This window comes from Peromyscus eremicus, chromosome 9 (assembly GCF_949786415.1).
Source record: "Peromyscus eremicus chromosome 9, PerEre_H2_v1, whole genome shotgun sequence".
In the NCBI taxonomy this organism is placed as follows: domain Eukaryota; kingdom Metazoa; phylum Chordata; class Mammalia; order Rodentia; family Cricetidae; genus Peromyscus; species Peromyscus eremicus.
The window spans coordinates 59394322-59410625 of NC_081425.1; the positions used below are offsets into that span (position 1 = coordinate 59394322).

Here is a 16304-nt window from a genome sequence, read left to right on the forward strand (position 1 = left end):
TGGTGGTGGTGGTGGTGGGCTACTTCAAAGGCATCACCCACTCCTTCAAATGTTGACAAGGGGCTTGTGGCAGCAAGTGTGGAAAGTGGAGGGTGGGGGCAGCAGAGAGAAATTCGAAATCTCCTTTACAGACTCGGTACAGTTTTCAAACCCCTGGGCTTCTCGCGTAGAAATGGAGAATACACTGGGGAACCTTCCCGGTATGAAAGATCGGATTTAGGGCTCTTTATCAGTAAGTCCCCGGGGTGAGAAGCCTGTGTGCTTCCACCCTCAGAGAGCTGTGAGTGTTAGGAGTGCTCAACCCGGGGTGCCACCTGGAAGAACTGCGCATGTGTCTACAGAGGCCTGCACTGTTGCACGGAGGCTAAAAGAACCAGAGGCAGAGATCTTTCCACCTCTGCTCCTGCTTGGAAGAGTACGGGATGCCCCATCCCGGTCTAGGATGGACAAGGCCATCGCGCTCTTCTTTGCCCTAACTACATGGCTTTCCGGCACAACAGACCCGCAGACAGACAGACAGACAGATGTCAGACGACCTCTGTACCTGCAGAAGGATCTTGTTGCCATCGTGGTCCTCAGTCTGCCAGCGCCCCTCGCTGATGGGGCTGCAGGGGTTGGGAAGGAGGGGTACCAGCTGCCCGATGTCCTTCACTCGGAACTCCAGCACGGAGGAGTCGGTGGGCACTGGGTTCTGGTCGCAGGGCAGTCTTTTCAGGGAGAACTGGATGTCTATATCCAGGTTGGAGAAGATGGGGAAGATGCAGAAGTCCGCTTTCCGCTGGCTGGGGCTCCGGCGCAGGATCAGCTCATAGAAGCGGAGGCTGTCAGCATAGCTGTCATGGCGACAGTAGATGGTGAAGCGCACGATTTCTTTGCCATAGTGCACGGGCCGGATGGCCCACAGCGGGGTCCCAGGGGCCAGAGTGAAGAAGTCCTGGCTACAGGGCAGATAGGGTAGGAAGCGGCCGTGCACGCGCTCTGTGTGGTGGTGGCGCCAGGGCGGCCGTTGCAGCACCTGGTGCACCTGCAGGATCTGCTCCTCTCCATACTCCTCCTGCAGGAACAGCACCACAGCCACCGCCGGCTGCGCACCCTTGGGGGACTTCCGCCTTCGCCTGCCTGTGCGCCGCTCAGACACTCGGAACAGCGGGAGGTCAGGGTGAACCCACGCCAAGACCTTGTCGATGGCCTCCTGCAGTGGCTGAGATGCCCCTGGGTCTGCGATGATGTGGATGCTCACCAGGAAAGGGTCCTGTGCCTCCTCCACAGAAAGCTCACCTGAGGCACACAGGAATGAATGAATGGATGGATGGATGGATGGACGGACGGACAGATGGATGGGTGGGTAGATGGATGAGTAGGTGGGCCAATGGTTGAGTGGATATCTGGATGGGTGGGTGGATGGATAAAAAGGTACATGAGTGGATGAAATGTGTGGATGAGTGAGTGGACAGATAGCTGAGTGAATGAAGTCATAATTATTCCATTAAGAGAAACAGTAATGATATATATTGCCTTCACAGGAAGAGAAGCCAAATTCTAACTGAATGGAATCCATGATCTTAGATTTTGTGATCCCAAGTTCTAGAGAGGAAAAGGGGGCTATTGCTTTATGTTGGACCACATTAGAAAAACCTTGGTTCTGTCCAGCAGGTTTCATAGTTTCTTCTAGCTAGGAGAAGCCAAGTCTCTTGACTCAGAAAGCCCTTCACACACGTGCCTGTTGTTGTAGGGCTTTAATAATGTTGGATCAAATCTTGTCTGGACTCTTCATCTCGACTGTTACCCATCTTGAGAACAGTTGAGTTCATTATTACCCTTCTCTTATTCACTCTCACATTATTTGAGCAGCTAATATCTGGCAGGGAGTCAGTAGGGGGTCAAGGAAGACACTAGGAGTCTGTTTAGGAAGACTCTGAATGAACAGTGCTCTCTTATGTGGTCTACGACCTGTGTCGCCTCAGGCGGTGGCTTTTTAAATCACCATACCCATGGGTGAGAGTTTAATGATTAAGGTGGGAAATGCAGATATGAAAATGTAAATTCAATGTGATATGTGTCTCTAATGAACGAAACAGAATAGCATGTTGGGATGGGGGTCAACAAGAAGCTAGAACTACCTATAGAAAATGTAACCACTGGGATCTTCCTGAAGTTCTTTTTAAAGTTTCTTTGTATTTGGGTGGGAGGAGAAGTCTAGAGGACAGACAGCATGCTGGAGTAGGTTCTCGCTTTCTACCATACGGGACTCAAGGACTCAAACTCCGCTCATCAGCCTTGGCAGCCATCACCTTCACCCACTTAGCCAACCCTTGCTACCCTTCCCAAACTTCTAACAAAGAACAGATGGCATGGACCTTCAACAAGACCATACAACTAGATACGCACATGTTTCTTTGGTTGGATGCCGGATGAAAGACCCAGCTTGCTTCTGGGCTATATGCAACAGAACTGCCTCATTTCTTTAGATACCAAACCCCTGTTCGGAGAACCAAGCTTCACTCTCAATAAGGCTTCAACAGAATATGCTACAGCTTATAGGTAGGAACTTGTGGATTTCCTAAAATGACTACAATGCCCTACCCACAAGTGCTCCCTAAAACACCCACAATCTTTTGTTTTGCTTATTTCTTTGGTCTGTTTTGTTTATCCCTGTAATGGACTTTGAAGGGCACTGTCCTATGTGCTTGGCACTGAGTAGGGCAGGGAGTACCCAGTGTGGAATGGGGCGTTCACTCTAGTCTGCAGCTGAGGCGTCTAGCACAAGGCTCACTCACTGGGAAGAACCTGGGATTGTGCTGTCGGAGATACAGGAAGGAGCATCCGGAGCTGAGCACAACACCTTGGGGGTGTGGTTAGGAGCCAGGTAAAGTGGTGAGGCAGGTATGCTCAGGCAAAGCTACTTTTCTCTACCCAGAATTTTACAAATCTCGAATGGGTCCGTCACGCTTCCTGTGTTCCCAGGCAGATACCTCTGTGGTGGTTTGAATGAGAATGGCCCCATAGGCTGATATTGGTTCCCAGTTCGTGGAACTATTTGGAAAGGATTAGGAGGTGTGGCCTTGAGAAGAGGTGTGTCACTGCGGGTGGGTTTGAGGTTTCAAAAGCTTAAGCCCATTCCCAGTTTGTTCATATTCTCTCCCCCAGTCCCTGTCCCTCTTCCCATCCCCCTTCCTTGTGCTTCTGATCAGATGTAAGCTCTTAGCTACTGCTCCAGTGTCATGCCTGCCTGCTGGCTTCCTACCTATGATGATCATCATGATGATGAACCATCCAAAATTAAATGCTTTCTTTTATAAGTTGTCTTGGTTATGGTGTTTTGTCATGGCAACAGGAAAGTAAGAAAGACAACCTCCAACTGCAAAGCTGTGTGTTTAACCTGGCAATACTTTGCCTTGGGGGGTTTTCTGGCCATAGTGGTGTGTGCCCACTTAAAAACCTTACCTGAGAAAGATGCTTGGCCTTCAAAATGTACTGTGTGCCTTAACCTAAATGTGATGGATCCTAGGTGAATGTGCTATGTGTGCCTTTACTTAAATGTGATTGATCTTGGGTGAATCCAGACATCTTTTGACCAAGTGTGAGAGGGATGGAATATGGTAGGCAAGTTTATCTGGAATCCAGACCTGTCCTCACAACGTCACCAAGTGTGAGGCACACAGTAAGCAGTGGCCCATGACGCCCAAGCAGTGCCGTGGACTTTTAGCAGCCACAATCCAAACCAGCCACGGGATGGCAAGATGATGTCAGGGAGAAAATACTCCACTGAGCCTGGGAGGGGAATGGGGCAGGAAGGACCACCCTAGCTGAGCCCAGGCTAGATCAGACAAAGACAGATGGCAAGCGAGATCTGGCTCAGTCAGGGTTAGACTGTTGACCCAAGACACACGGGAAATAACAAATGAGTGAGGAGACAGGAGTTGATTGTTAAGTAGCAGTACTGAAGATGCAGGTAGAATTGGAGGGAACAAAAGGAGTCTCAGGTTACTTTGGAGGCACCAGGGGTGGCCTTGGAGGCCACAGCCACAGGGCAGTACATACAAAGCAAGAGGGTGGAGCGTGCTGACGTTTCTGTGATGTGTTGTTTAACTGAGGTGAACAGAAGAGAAGGGCGGGTTCAAGGGGAAGACCAAGCGCTCCGCCGGGCCACCTGGCCTGACACGGTAGTAACTTCCAGGAGGCTGTCTCTTGGTTATGGGGCTTGGATGCTGCTGAAGTGGTGGCCAAATCTAAGGGCGGACCTGCTACCTTAGACAACGTCTTGCACTTGTGTGGTTCTATGACGTTGTGTATTTCCATTCAGATTGGGATTATGAAAATCCATCATGCTGGCTCAGAGAACAGTCAGGGGGTTATTCTGGCCAGCTCGGGGCTCCCCCTTTCTACCTAACTGGCCTCTTCCATTTCATTTCACTGATACCATCACCAGCAGCAGTGCCACTGAAGCGGTAGTGAAGGTGTGACCAATCCCTTTCCCCCAGCTCCTCCTCGAAAGACTCCACGGCTACCACAATGTACACTGCTCTCTCCCAGGCTGCCTTGAACTCCTAAGTCCAAACATGTCCTACTCGGCTAAACACCAGTTAATTCTCAACACAAATGGGAAAGGACAGAAAGGTTTTGAACAAGACGATGATGAAGAAGTTTGGTCAAGGAATTACAGTTTCTGCCACGGAAAGAGGAGTAGACGGAGCAGAAGGAAAGTTGGGAAAAGAAGCTGTCCGAGAAGTCAGGTGGCCCTTTTAAGATCCAGACCCCCCTCACAGGGTGTACACATAGCCAGAGGCCCGGAGTGAACCAACAGGAGTTCTTTTGTAAAGACCTGAGCACGGTGAGCTCATTTAGTCCCGGTACAGCCCTTGAAGTGGCTGAGATCATTACCTCCATTTTAGAGAGCAGAAAATCAAGGCACAGAAGCTAGTTACCCACCAAGAGCGGCAGAGGCAGAACCCGCTCTCCAGCACAAGGGCCTGTGAGCCGCTGCACCCCATCCCTGCTGCACCTGCTTCCCAGCGGGAGGCTCAGCTGCCATTCTCATCCCCACCCCCATCTGGCTATGCTGCCCCACCTTTCCCTCTCCTTCTCAGTGGCTCCTTCCAGCCACCAGCTTTGGGTCTCAGATATTCATTTGCATTTCTTTCCTCTGGCCCTGGGTCTCCTCCTGAGGGCAAGCATTCACAGAAGCCACCTCTCTCTCGGCTCCTGCTAAAGTCTTTACATCTCAGCCACTGCCCCCTGCCTGGAGGGCAGCACAGGCCAGAGCCACAGGTGGTGGTACCCAGGAAATAAAAACAGAACAGAGAGTTCAAGAAAGCGCACAGGTGGGCAGGAGAGGCTGGGCATGAAGAAGCCAGGGGAGTATGAGCTAAATTTCCCAAAGACTCTAAAGTTGTCAGAGCCCTCAGCCTTGGCCACCTCCTGAAGCCACATAAAGGTTTCCCAGAGAGCAGGCACAAAGGCTGAAGCCTGCCTGGATGGTTGTGTGTTTACAGCTCTGCAAAGGGCAGGCTGCCCAGCCTAGGAGAGTGAGCTGGGCTCCACCCTGACTGCTGGCAACCAGGATGTAGCCAAGATCCAGCAGGTGGAAGACAAGGCCAGAGCCTGAATTGCCCTTGGGCTGCATGAACCAGGAGTCAGGAGAGGCTCAAGTCCTGCTCCAGGCCAGCTCTGAAAACAGGCAGTGACATATGTATGCTTGCTGGTGCTCACTGCACGTGACCCTGAAACAGCTCTAAGCTGTCATCGGGCACTAGGATTACATGTGTACCTCTATGGCACTGATCAGGAAACCAAGTGTTTGAGGGGAAGGAGAGAAAATGTGAATAATTAATTGTCATGAAAAGCCTCTAGACCTCCCTGGAGAAGCACTCGACACACTGCACCAGGATGTGCACTGCCTTTATCATATCTATTACCTGTCTTTTCCAAGGACCCCACAGAGCACCTGCTCCATCAGGACAAAACACAGCAAAAAGCAACACCACAAGACTGTCCCATGCCGCCTGAGAGACTGGGAGCTGCCACGGGGACAGGATTGCCTTCCAATTAGCCCAAGTCTCCAGAAAGGAGAAAGAGGGCTCCTCCTGTGGTTCCAGGATCAGAGTTAAGGAGAGCAGAGTTGAAACCCGGCCTTCTCTGAGAAAGGACATGCAGCCAGCCCAGGTTTTCTGCGCAACCCCCTCCCCCCAACAATCTTTGATCCTGTAAACCCCCAGGTTTTTTTTTTTTTTTTTTGGCTACCACAACTCAAGAGAAAAAAAAAAAAAGACAATAGCAAACATTTATTAAGTGCTTATTATTTGTCAACTACTGTCCCCAAACCTTATTTGTGCAGTCTCATTGAATCTTTGAAACAAAATGCTAGAGGTGCATCTTTCCTACTTGGTGGCTAAAATACAGAGTTGCTCAAGGCCCTTTGGCTAGAGAAAAGCAAGGGCTATCTGAACTCCAAGTCTCCCCAGGCACTATGCTGTCACCTCATCAACCTTCCATCTTTGTCCCAAGCCTTAGCATCCCTGGCTGGGGCTCTAGACCTGCTCTCCAGCTTCTTTACCTAATTTGAGTGTATGATCCTGTTATGAACCAGCTGACCACATCACATACTTTTGTGCTATGGAGGAGAAGGGAGGGGACCAAGGCCTTTCTGCTTGTTGAGAGACTTTGGGATGCTAGATGGCTACTTGGCTGTCTTGATGCCCCCTACATAGAGACCCTCACCACCTCTCTTTCCAAACCAGGGCCACACACTAGCCTTGCCTGCACCAGCTCCCACCATCTGGTTCCTCCTGCATTAGACCACCTTTCAGGACAGACTGGAAGTCTCCATAGCACCTACTTCTTAGTAATGGGCATGTCTAGCTGAACGTTAAGATCTAGCCTTCCAAAGTGACCCTCTGAACTAGTCTTAGCATCTGACAAACTCAGATCTGCTTTCCTGGGTTTTTGAACAACAGTTGGTCTCGCTGTTACTGCATTCTCAGGTTGTCACTGACAAGTGGTAACCCACTTATTGAATCAAGGAATGCTTATCGAGCTTCTACTATGTGCTAGGTAGTATATAACTTTGCCTTCAGAGAGCGTATGCTCTTGTGTGTGGCGGGAGAGACTCAATAAATAACAACATAAGCAGTCACAGCTACTTTACTTAGCAAACAGGAGTTCCATGCTCACATAGGAAGAGGTATCCAAGGCAGCAGTCAGAACCAGGAGCTGTCAACTGAACAAACCGCTCAGTACCCTTCCAGGGCCAGAATGTCCACCAACAAATACCCCAGTGCTCTGAGCACTCAGGAGGCTCAGGACTCTGAGTGAGGGCATCTCCATGTCTGTGGGCTGTTTTAGGAAAGGCACACGAGCGTGGGTGAATCTGTTTGCCTCTCTAAAGCTTCACTGGCAACGGAGCACTCCAGATATGGATGTGACTGTCATGTCAACTAGACACATGCAACCCGGTTAGACATGCAATAGAGTCGCCCAGGGCACAGGCTGACACTGAACCAATCACAGGCCAGAAGGCAGGAGGAAAAGTTCCTAGTGACAAAGAACACAAAATCCCTAGAAGGCCCCACTCTCCCTTTAAGCAGCATCAGAAAGGGGTACAAATTCCTTCCTGGGAGAGCCATTTCTCTGGAATGTAATGAACAACCTGCTTTCTTTGCTTTTAGCACGTTTTAAAAAGGCAATTATTTGCATCTCTTAACTAATGAGAAACTCATGAGCAATTCCCTTAAGCAACCGAGAGTTAAGATAAAATCTCAGACTTCCTCAATTTTTGGCAGTTTTATAATCTCAATAATAAAATCGGCAGGGAAGTGAGTAGGCAATCCCTAGCTGCATTTATAGTGTAAGCAGTACGGCTCCTCCCTTCGTCTCAGGTCCTGCAACTCCCTGCAGCTCAGGACGGAACTCTTAAGCTGAAACCTGGATTTTCACTTGGAAGAGAACAATCAGCAATCGCTGTGCTCCCTGGGCCCTTCCACGCTTTTGTGAAAAGGCTGCCTTGGCTACAGCTGCAGCCACAGGGCTCTCAGTTTTCACCGTTTGTACAGAGACAATGGCATGGGCCCGGACGTCCACATGCTGAGCTCCTCTGAAACCAGGACATTTTTAAGAAAAAAAAAGAGACAAGAACACAGCCAGTAAGGCGGACAGCACGGCACTTTCCTCCACTTGGAAGCAGGACCCCCATTTTACCTTAAGTGTGTGTCCGAGCCTCACTTGGGCTGTGCTCTGAAACACCCGTGGGAAGGAGAGGAGAGCAAAGGCAGCCACCGAACAGTGAAATAAGACACGAGATGGGCATACCTGACAGAGATTCTGAAAGGGCCATTAATCAGCTGGAGGAGCTACGCATACAGATAGAAACAAACATACTAGATGATTTACGTCTAAACACTGCAATGATTTTGTCAGTTCTGATTTGGGGACTTTGAGAACATCCCCCAAGATTCCCCAAGTCCTTCTGATCTGCCAGCCCACCATGTGGTAAAGGCAGCACAAGGGATACCGACTAGGAACTGCCCACTGGGGTGGGATCTACTTTCCATGAAGCCTTTTCAGAGCCCAATGGTCTTGTGGCTACTACTGCTACCTGAGCCTGAAAGAGAATACGATCATATCTTTAAATGCCAGGAACAGAAAAGACTTCACGTAGAGGCGCTCCACACCACAAGCGTCTCTTTGCTTCTCAGCTACTCCATAGAGCACTTCTGCTCACTTCCTATCTACAGTTTGTGTGTATGCACTGTCTCTGTGTCTACATGTATGTGTATCTCCCCTTTGCATATTACATCACAATGTTTATGAGACATCTGGTTATTCTTCAGTGTCAGTGGGAGAGTGAAATGGTCCACAGTGAGGAGAAGAAGAAGAAGGGGTCATGAGCTTTACACACTGCACATCTTTATCTCAGTAATTCTACCTGCAGGAGTTCACCCTCATAATGGATGTATCCAAATAAATTATGAGTTCCTCCCCACTGAGTAAGGATGTTCCTGGCAACCATGTTTATAATAGTGATATTTTATATATATATATATATATATATATATATATATATATATATATAATATATATAAATAGTGGCATACGACCCGCAGTGTCCACTTTAGGTACTGGTGACTGTGACTAAGACCCATGAAATAAATACTGCACGGGTGTTCAAACTGCTGTAGAAAGATGTTCCTGGAGACACAGTCATCTACAATGTCTATAGTGGGGAAATAAGACATCTTCTGTCTGTCATCTGTCTATCTCTGCCATTCTAATAAATATGTCTATAATAATATAGATGGTCATTAAAATATGTAAAGGCAGACACCAAATGACAAACAATGGATTTTCTGGGTGTGATTCTAGGTCTTAATCTCTTATGAATTTGCATTTTCTGATTTAAAAAAAAAAACAAAATAAACAAAGAACCAATGGCTATAAACTATTTGGGCAATAAAATTCTTTCTAAAGTGAGAAATGTCATAGTCACATCAAGGGCAGGTGCAAGTGTGCCAGCTACTCTCTTTCGACCCCTCCCTTGGGGTCCTGACAGCACTGGCAGAGACCAGATGTTCCTCAGGGGCCACTTGGTTTTCTCTGGGAGAATTTAAACAAGAGAGCCTGGCTCCCTTTTTCTTTTACTTCCTTGGTAGAAATTTTGTATAGTTGCAGTTAGTTCAAAATGAAAACCCTGAAGCCGTATCTCACACCTTTGAAGTCAGAAGGATTCTACTGTATTTTTAAAATTAGATCTGAGCGCAGCAGAGGAGAGAGGAGTTGTCTGTGTGCTAACGTCTTTACCCTTCGATTTCCAGATACACAGTTTGGCTTATTGCCTTTTTCCTATCAGCTTTCAAACAGCCACAGGGTCAAGCTTTCAGCTCCCATGCAGAGAAAATATGAAGCGTACACCATCAAATACAGATGCTTTAGGTTTGTGTTTCATTATCTCAGAGATTTTGCTTGCTGTTTCTGTTAGGATTTGGTCCTTATTTACGTCCTTTAATTACGTCATCAGCCTTCGCCGGCTTCCCAGCCTAAAAAAGCGGTTGAGCCCTCTGTGGGCTCTCTCTCTCTCTGTTCCCTCTCCTTTCCGCTCCTTCCCCCGTCGGTTCCCCTCTCTCCCTCTCCCCCCATGTCTCTCTCTCTCTCTCTCTCTCTCTCTGTCTTTCTGTCCCCCCCCCCCAATAAAGCTCTAAAAAGGTAACCATGGCTATGATTCTTTTAATCAGCACGCTCCTCCGCCGGCATGGCCGCCGCGGGCGGTGACCAGCCACGAGGGGCAGCGCCGCCGGCATAACCAACAGTTTCTATCACTGTTCAAGTAAACGCTGCCGCCATTTGTCAAAATGAGCTCTAAAACATAAGGGATGTGTTCCATGTTTTAAAGTAAACCCTTCTTAGTGGAAGGATGTAATGACTTATTTATAAAGTTAAAAAAAATTCAAGAAATTTATCAAGTGAGCACATTTCCTAAGCAGATGGTCTGTAAATCAGAGAACCACAAAGCCAGAGTCCAAGTACAGGAAATATAAGCACACGCCACTGGGCTAGCTCAGGGCTTCTCAAACTTTCTTTATATGCAGCTTCAGGTGGGACCTGACATTCTGCATCTGAGGCAGCAGTAATCCAAGGTAGTAACTGCATGTGTTCCACCAGGCTATGAATAGCATCTCTGAGCAGCTGACAAAATGTAGGACCAAAGGGGCTACCCCAACCTGCTAACTGTGGCGAAGCCTCCACCTGAATCATTGCAAGACCCAGATCCACCAAAGAGTGTTCTCTACGAGCTACCTAATGACTCCATTCCTAAAAGGAAGCTCCAAACTTGAAGCTATGCTGGTTACATGAAGACCTGATGCATGGGGGTGTGGGAAAAGCTGCCTCCAGCAGTTTCTTTTTTCCCTCAGTGTGAATGAGGCCATTGCTTTGGGGAGGTGAGTAAATAAGGACACTGTCATAGTTAGGTACAGGGGCAGCTTTAGGCATCCCATATGGTAACATCAGTATATGCAGCAGACACTTCTAAGTAAGGTCTTTAAATAGACAGCTTCTGTGGAGCACAGAGGAAGCAAGACGGCTTTTTCTGTGAGAATAGCATCTAAGTGGTTTCTTACCGGTCTCTGTGGCCATTACCCCACCCAAGATGAAGCATGCTATTCCTGACATCACTGACTAACACCAGCCATGCCTGAGAGCCCTGTCTAGGTCTGCAGTCATCCAGCCTCCCAGTAACTCACTGTGACACTCCCTTGCAAACAGACCTGTATACGAACATCATCATTGCAGTGCAACGTCTAAAACATCAGAAAAACGGAGATGGTCTTATTTGGGGTTCACTTGCTGGATGCTGTTAAATTAGCCTTGTGTCACAGTAGAAATTCAAAACCCTAAGAATGTCCTCCATTCAGAAATGAGTGTGCCTCTCCCCTAGTACTATAATGTGGCTTGGGGCATCCATAAGGTCACAACCATACAACAAACAGTGTTGTTAAGTGGTCAGCAGTACATCAAACAGCACCATTCCCATTCGTCTTGTTAATCAGCTCCGCAGAAACCGAGGGAGAAGGAAATCAAGGAAAGCGTGATAGACTGAACGGAGGCACAGAAGTCCCACAGCTGACTTCATCTAGCTGGGGGGAAACTGGAGGGTTTTCTGTCGATGGTTTCCTTGTGTTAGGGATGGGCATGTGAGTTTTCCTCTAAATCTACGTGTATTGCTGTTCTTTGCTAATCATGAAGTCAGCAAATTCAACGGCTAAAATAATTCTTCATGAGGATAATGAATAGATTCCGGTTTTGTTAGATTTTATGGAATAGGACTCTGAAGAACACTTGTTCCGAGAATCACAATCACGTGCTAAAAACAGAAAGGAAACATGATTGCAATGTTTCCAAACAGATCAGAGTTAAATCTGATGCTGTCAGGTCTCCCAAAACACTGATCTTCCTTTTCAGGGAGTGACACGATAAAAATGGCCCTAAGGAAGATAAATCTATCAATAAGTGATCACCTCTGATAAACAGGAAGAAAATGGTAACTCTTGCTCTACGGGGTCTGTGTGGAGCTCCTGCACATCATGAGCCGAGGGCAGGAGGCTGTCTCTGCCACCTACTCTTTTCAGGAAGCAGTTATGCTAGTGATTAAACCACAGTGAACTCACTTCTCTCCAACGAGCTACGGGGTTCATGAAGGTAACCAGTGTAAAATGGCAACCTATGATGCTCCAGTAAGTATCCTGGAACTGCAAGAGGAAGCAGAACCCCCTGAGAAATCAAAAGGAGAGAACCTGTAAGAAAAGATGTTCCCAGGACAGGAGGCATGGCCATCAGGGCCCAGCAACATGGCAGGAATGACAAGCCTGGCCAGCTTCAGGGCCTTGCAGCAGCCAAGATGCCTAGACTTCCTAATGGGAGAATACTCATAAACTCTTTCGATTCCTCTTGTGATAAGGAGCCAGGAAAGCCAACAGTTGTCTTGAGTTTGTAGCTGGGGCCACTTTAGGCCCAAATTGGGAGGGTCAAATATAGCTAGTTCTTCATCTATCTCCTACATGCATTATTCTGGGGTTAGAGAGCCTTAAGAGATGTCATATGTAAATGTAAATTTTAAGGTCCCAGTACCTGCTAAGAGTAATTTTCAAGTGTGATTATAATCTTTATGTGAATGGAAATCTCCAATCACACGGGCTCAGATCTCAGCAGCATTACATGGCACACTTAATTTTTCCCCCCCGGTATAATTGTTGTTTTCCTTTCATCCTGTTTATAAAATTTGCCCCTTTTATTCAAGCCACTTAAGAATGCAAATCGTGCCTCATGGCTTGATGATCTCACCAGAGTTCTGGAAACACAGCTTAAAATTCTGAGAGTGAATGGAATTCCTCTTTCTTTCTTTCAGTGAAATTCTCTTAGGGCCACAGTGTGCTGAGCTTTTCAGCACACAAAAGCAGATCTGGCTTTCTCCAGCAACCTATAAAGGCAAAGGAACCATCTATAACTGGGAAAAATTCACTGCCCCCCCCCCCCCAAAGCCACACGTTAAAGAAACTCCTCAGCTATGCATCCTCTGTGGTGAATGGCTTCACAAGACATGAGCACAAGTGAGATTCCAGAATCATGAAGAGGAGGCCTATCCGCCGGCTCAATCTTCCTTGCCTCAGAGATGGACAATGAGAAGAATAAAAAGCAGCTGTTGGCCTCAGGTCTCATCTCTTGCAATCCTTGGCTTGCAGTCAGCAAACAGTTGTGGAAAAGCTGGAGGTTGTCTGGTACCAAGAAATTCCTTTTCCCAAAATCTGGCATTTAGACAAAAGCCAGCATTCCCCCAGGGACTAGAGAAAATAGTTCCTACCTGCCTAAAAGGAATTATTCTCTTTATCTCCAGCAAAAGGGACCTATGGCTCTTGACACATGCTGTGGTACCTATTAGCATATCAAGGTCTAAGCTAGCTTCTAGGCTCTTTCAATCCCTACTCACAACACTTCAAAGCCTCCCCCACCTCCCTCAGCTCACAGGTCCCCCCTCCTCCCAGATACCCGTCCTCTTAAAACCCCAGGAATTTTCCCTCATTGCCTCTTTCTTTTCCAAGAGAAGGCCTTGGCAGTTTGGAATGAACTTTCCCCCTTCCACCCATGGAGTGGCCATTCTAGTTTCTTTACTGTGCTATTTCATTTGTCTGGTGCTGAAACCGAACTGGCCTGCCTATATGACTTCCCTTCCAAGGAACTCTCCGAACCCAGCAGCTGATTGGACTTTCCTAAGGCATGTATGGATCAGTTGTTTCTGCTGGCTCCTGCCATCCATCGGACTTGACCTCAGATTCTCAAGTCCATCTCTCCTCCTCTCTCAGTCTCTCTGGCTCCTGAAGCCAACAACACCCACATAGTCAGATCTCTCTTCTAGATAAGTGTCACCATGGAGATGCCTGCTTTGTCTACTATTACTACAAAAGTCACACCAGTGTGCCAGGAATCTCCTCTCATCTCCACTGGGCCCCAGTCACAAGGACAAGGGACACCTTTCCTCTGTGATTTGCAACATTTTTCTCTCCGACAAGTTTCCCGTTCCGCTTGGGGATGCCGCGATGGAAATTCTCATCACAACAACACTCTACCCCCCTCAGCTACTCTTTCTCACCTCCCCCTAGGAGGTGCGGGCCACTGGTGATGCCTGAGACTTTTTCCTCCTCTCCTCCCCTAGAAGCTGCCTGAAGTCCCGCAGCTCCTGGCTTCTGTGATACTTGCAGTCCTCCCCTCACTCAGCTCCCTCCTGCAGCATACTGCAACCCTATTCTCTGCTCCTCCTAGGAACTGCCTGCGATCGTGCAGCTTCCTTGAGCCCATCCTGGCCCTTGCGACCCTGTTCTCTGTCTCTCAGCTCCCACTGGCGGTCCTGCGGCTTCTGCTCTCAGCTCCCTCCTAAAGTCCCGTGTCGTGTCCCCCCCCCCCCCCCCCCCCCCCCCCCCCCGCTCCTGCTCTGCCTCTTCCTTATGCCCTCCTTCTGCAGCCTGAGTCCTAGCCCATCTGGTGTTCTCTGTCTCTCTGTCTCTCTCGCTCTCTCCTCTCTCTTGGAGCTTATAGAACTTCCCTCCAGCGGAATTTCATTTTGCCCTCTCTCCTCCTCGGATTACATACAACTTGGCCTCAGTACAGATCAAGGGCTAAAACCTGGCTCACCTGACTTCCAGATTCTCACAAATCCTAACAATTGCCAACGCACAAAACAAAGGATCCCTAAATCTCTTATTTCTAAACTTGCGCTGCTCCGTACTTCCAAAAGCCACTTATCTCAGGTTCTTCTACCCCCTTATCTCTACAATTCTCTGTTCTGTTCTCAGAGTATACAGAAAGCAGCTCTCTCTTGGGCTGAGGATTTCCTAGTAGTACGAACTTGTGGCTGGCTGGTTCTATTCCTCTGATCTTTCAGCTTTTACCCCAATATCTGGCTAAAGGTTTTTTATTAATAAGACTGTTTAGCAATTCGTGTTACACAGGTTCTTCTGTTTCTCCCTACACAGGCATGTTTAGGGCATTAACTGATCATGCTGGTCATACAGAGAGACTGTACCAAGCTCTCATGATGGAGAGAGACCCCCCCCCCCACAACAGAACCTTCAGGACAATGACACACTTGTCATCCCGTCCCTACTCCGTCCTTTGAGTATGATTATTTAGGTCATGGGAAATGTAATTTTAATGATCTATTTGGAAGAACATATTGCATCGTGGTGGTAATATTTGTGTTTTCCATGGTAGACTTTAGGCTTATTTAAAAAAAATCTTTTCAGAAAGTTCACTCTCTTTCAATGACTGGGCAAGGGGCCTTCTGCATGGTGGTGGTGGTGGTGGTGGGGAAGATTTATGTTCCTGGCTAGGAGCAGAGTCAGGCCAGGTGCTGCGCTGAGGCAGGGCAGCTGTGACCAACCAGTACTCTTTAGTATCAGGAGAGGGCTGCTGACCCCTCAGAACTAGAGATAAACATTTGATGATGATCTGGCTCAAAGGATAAGAAAAATATCTTATTATTTCCCGAAGACATTTAAGGTAATGTCTTCAGGAAAACTTTAAAAGCAAGAGCTGGGATGGGAATGCAGTTCAACAGTCCCTTGGTTATTTGAACTATTGACATGACAGTGTTCAAGAGATCAGAATTCCCCCAGGAGTCTTGTACTGGGGGGAGGGGACAGAAAAGCTGAAGCCTGGTGCCAAAGGAGGAACTTGCTTCCCAAGAAGAAAGTCCATACAGTTCCTGTAACCATGACAGGAGAGACTGGAGTCATGACAACGATGGGCAGGACTACACCCAGACTGCTTAGTTATGCTTACCTTTGACCCTCTATTTTAACCTAAAACTCACGATGGACTCAGGCTTCCTCATTCCAGTGTTTCCACACTGGAAAAGAACCAAAACCCAAGCCACATCTCTCTCTGCTCTCCACTGTTACCCATGTCTTTTAGTTGGTGTACTGATGATGGGTGCCCAAGCCTGGCTTGTTAGGGATGCCTGGCTTTGACCCTAAAAACTGGCAACACTCTGGCCTTCCTCTTTTCTTTCTCCTGTTGAGAATAAGGATGTGAAGATGGTTGAGGTGGCAATAGCTATATTGTCCCTCTCAGGCAACCTTAAGGATGGAAGCCCAAAGCTAAGCATGGTGTAGCAGAATGACTGAAAAGACTCCCCAGATCTGCACTGCCTCCTTGGCTATGGCCATTCCATTGATAGAGGAGGATAAATCTCTACTTGCTTAATGCTTATTTTCCTTTATCATTTGTAGCCAACACACAGTTGCCAATAAGAACACACACTGTGT

At 47.9% G+C, this 16304-nt stretch overlaps 1 protein-coding gene across 1 annotated transcript in view; it reads right to left on the minus strand.

Moving 5' to 3' along the window:
* Fam124a (family with sequence similarity 124 member A) overlaps window positions 1-16304 on the minus strand; it is a 51993-nt gene that overhangs the window by 23168 nt on the left and 12521 nt on the right. The window contains exon 3 of the mRNA XM_059273513.1: window positions 545-1278. Within this exon, the coding sequence (XP_059129496.1) occupies window positions 545-1278 (734 nt within the window). The remainder of the gene's footprint in view (window positions 1-544; window positions 1279-16304) is intronic.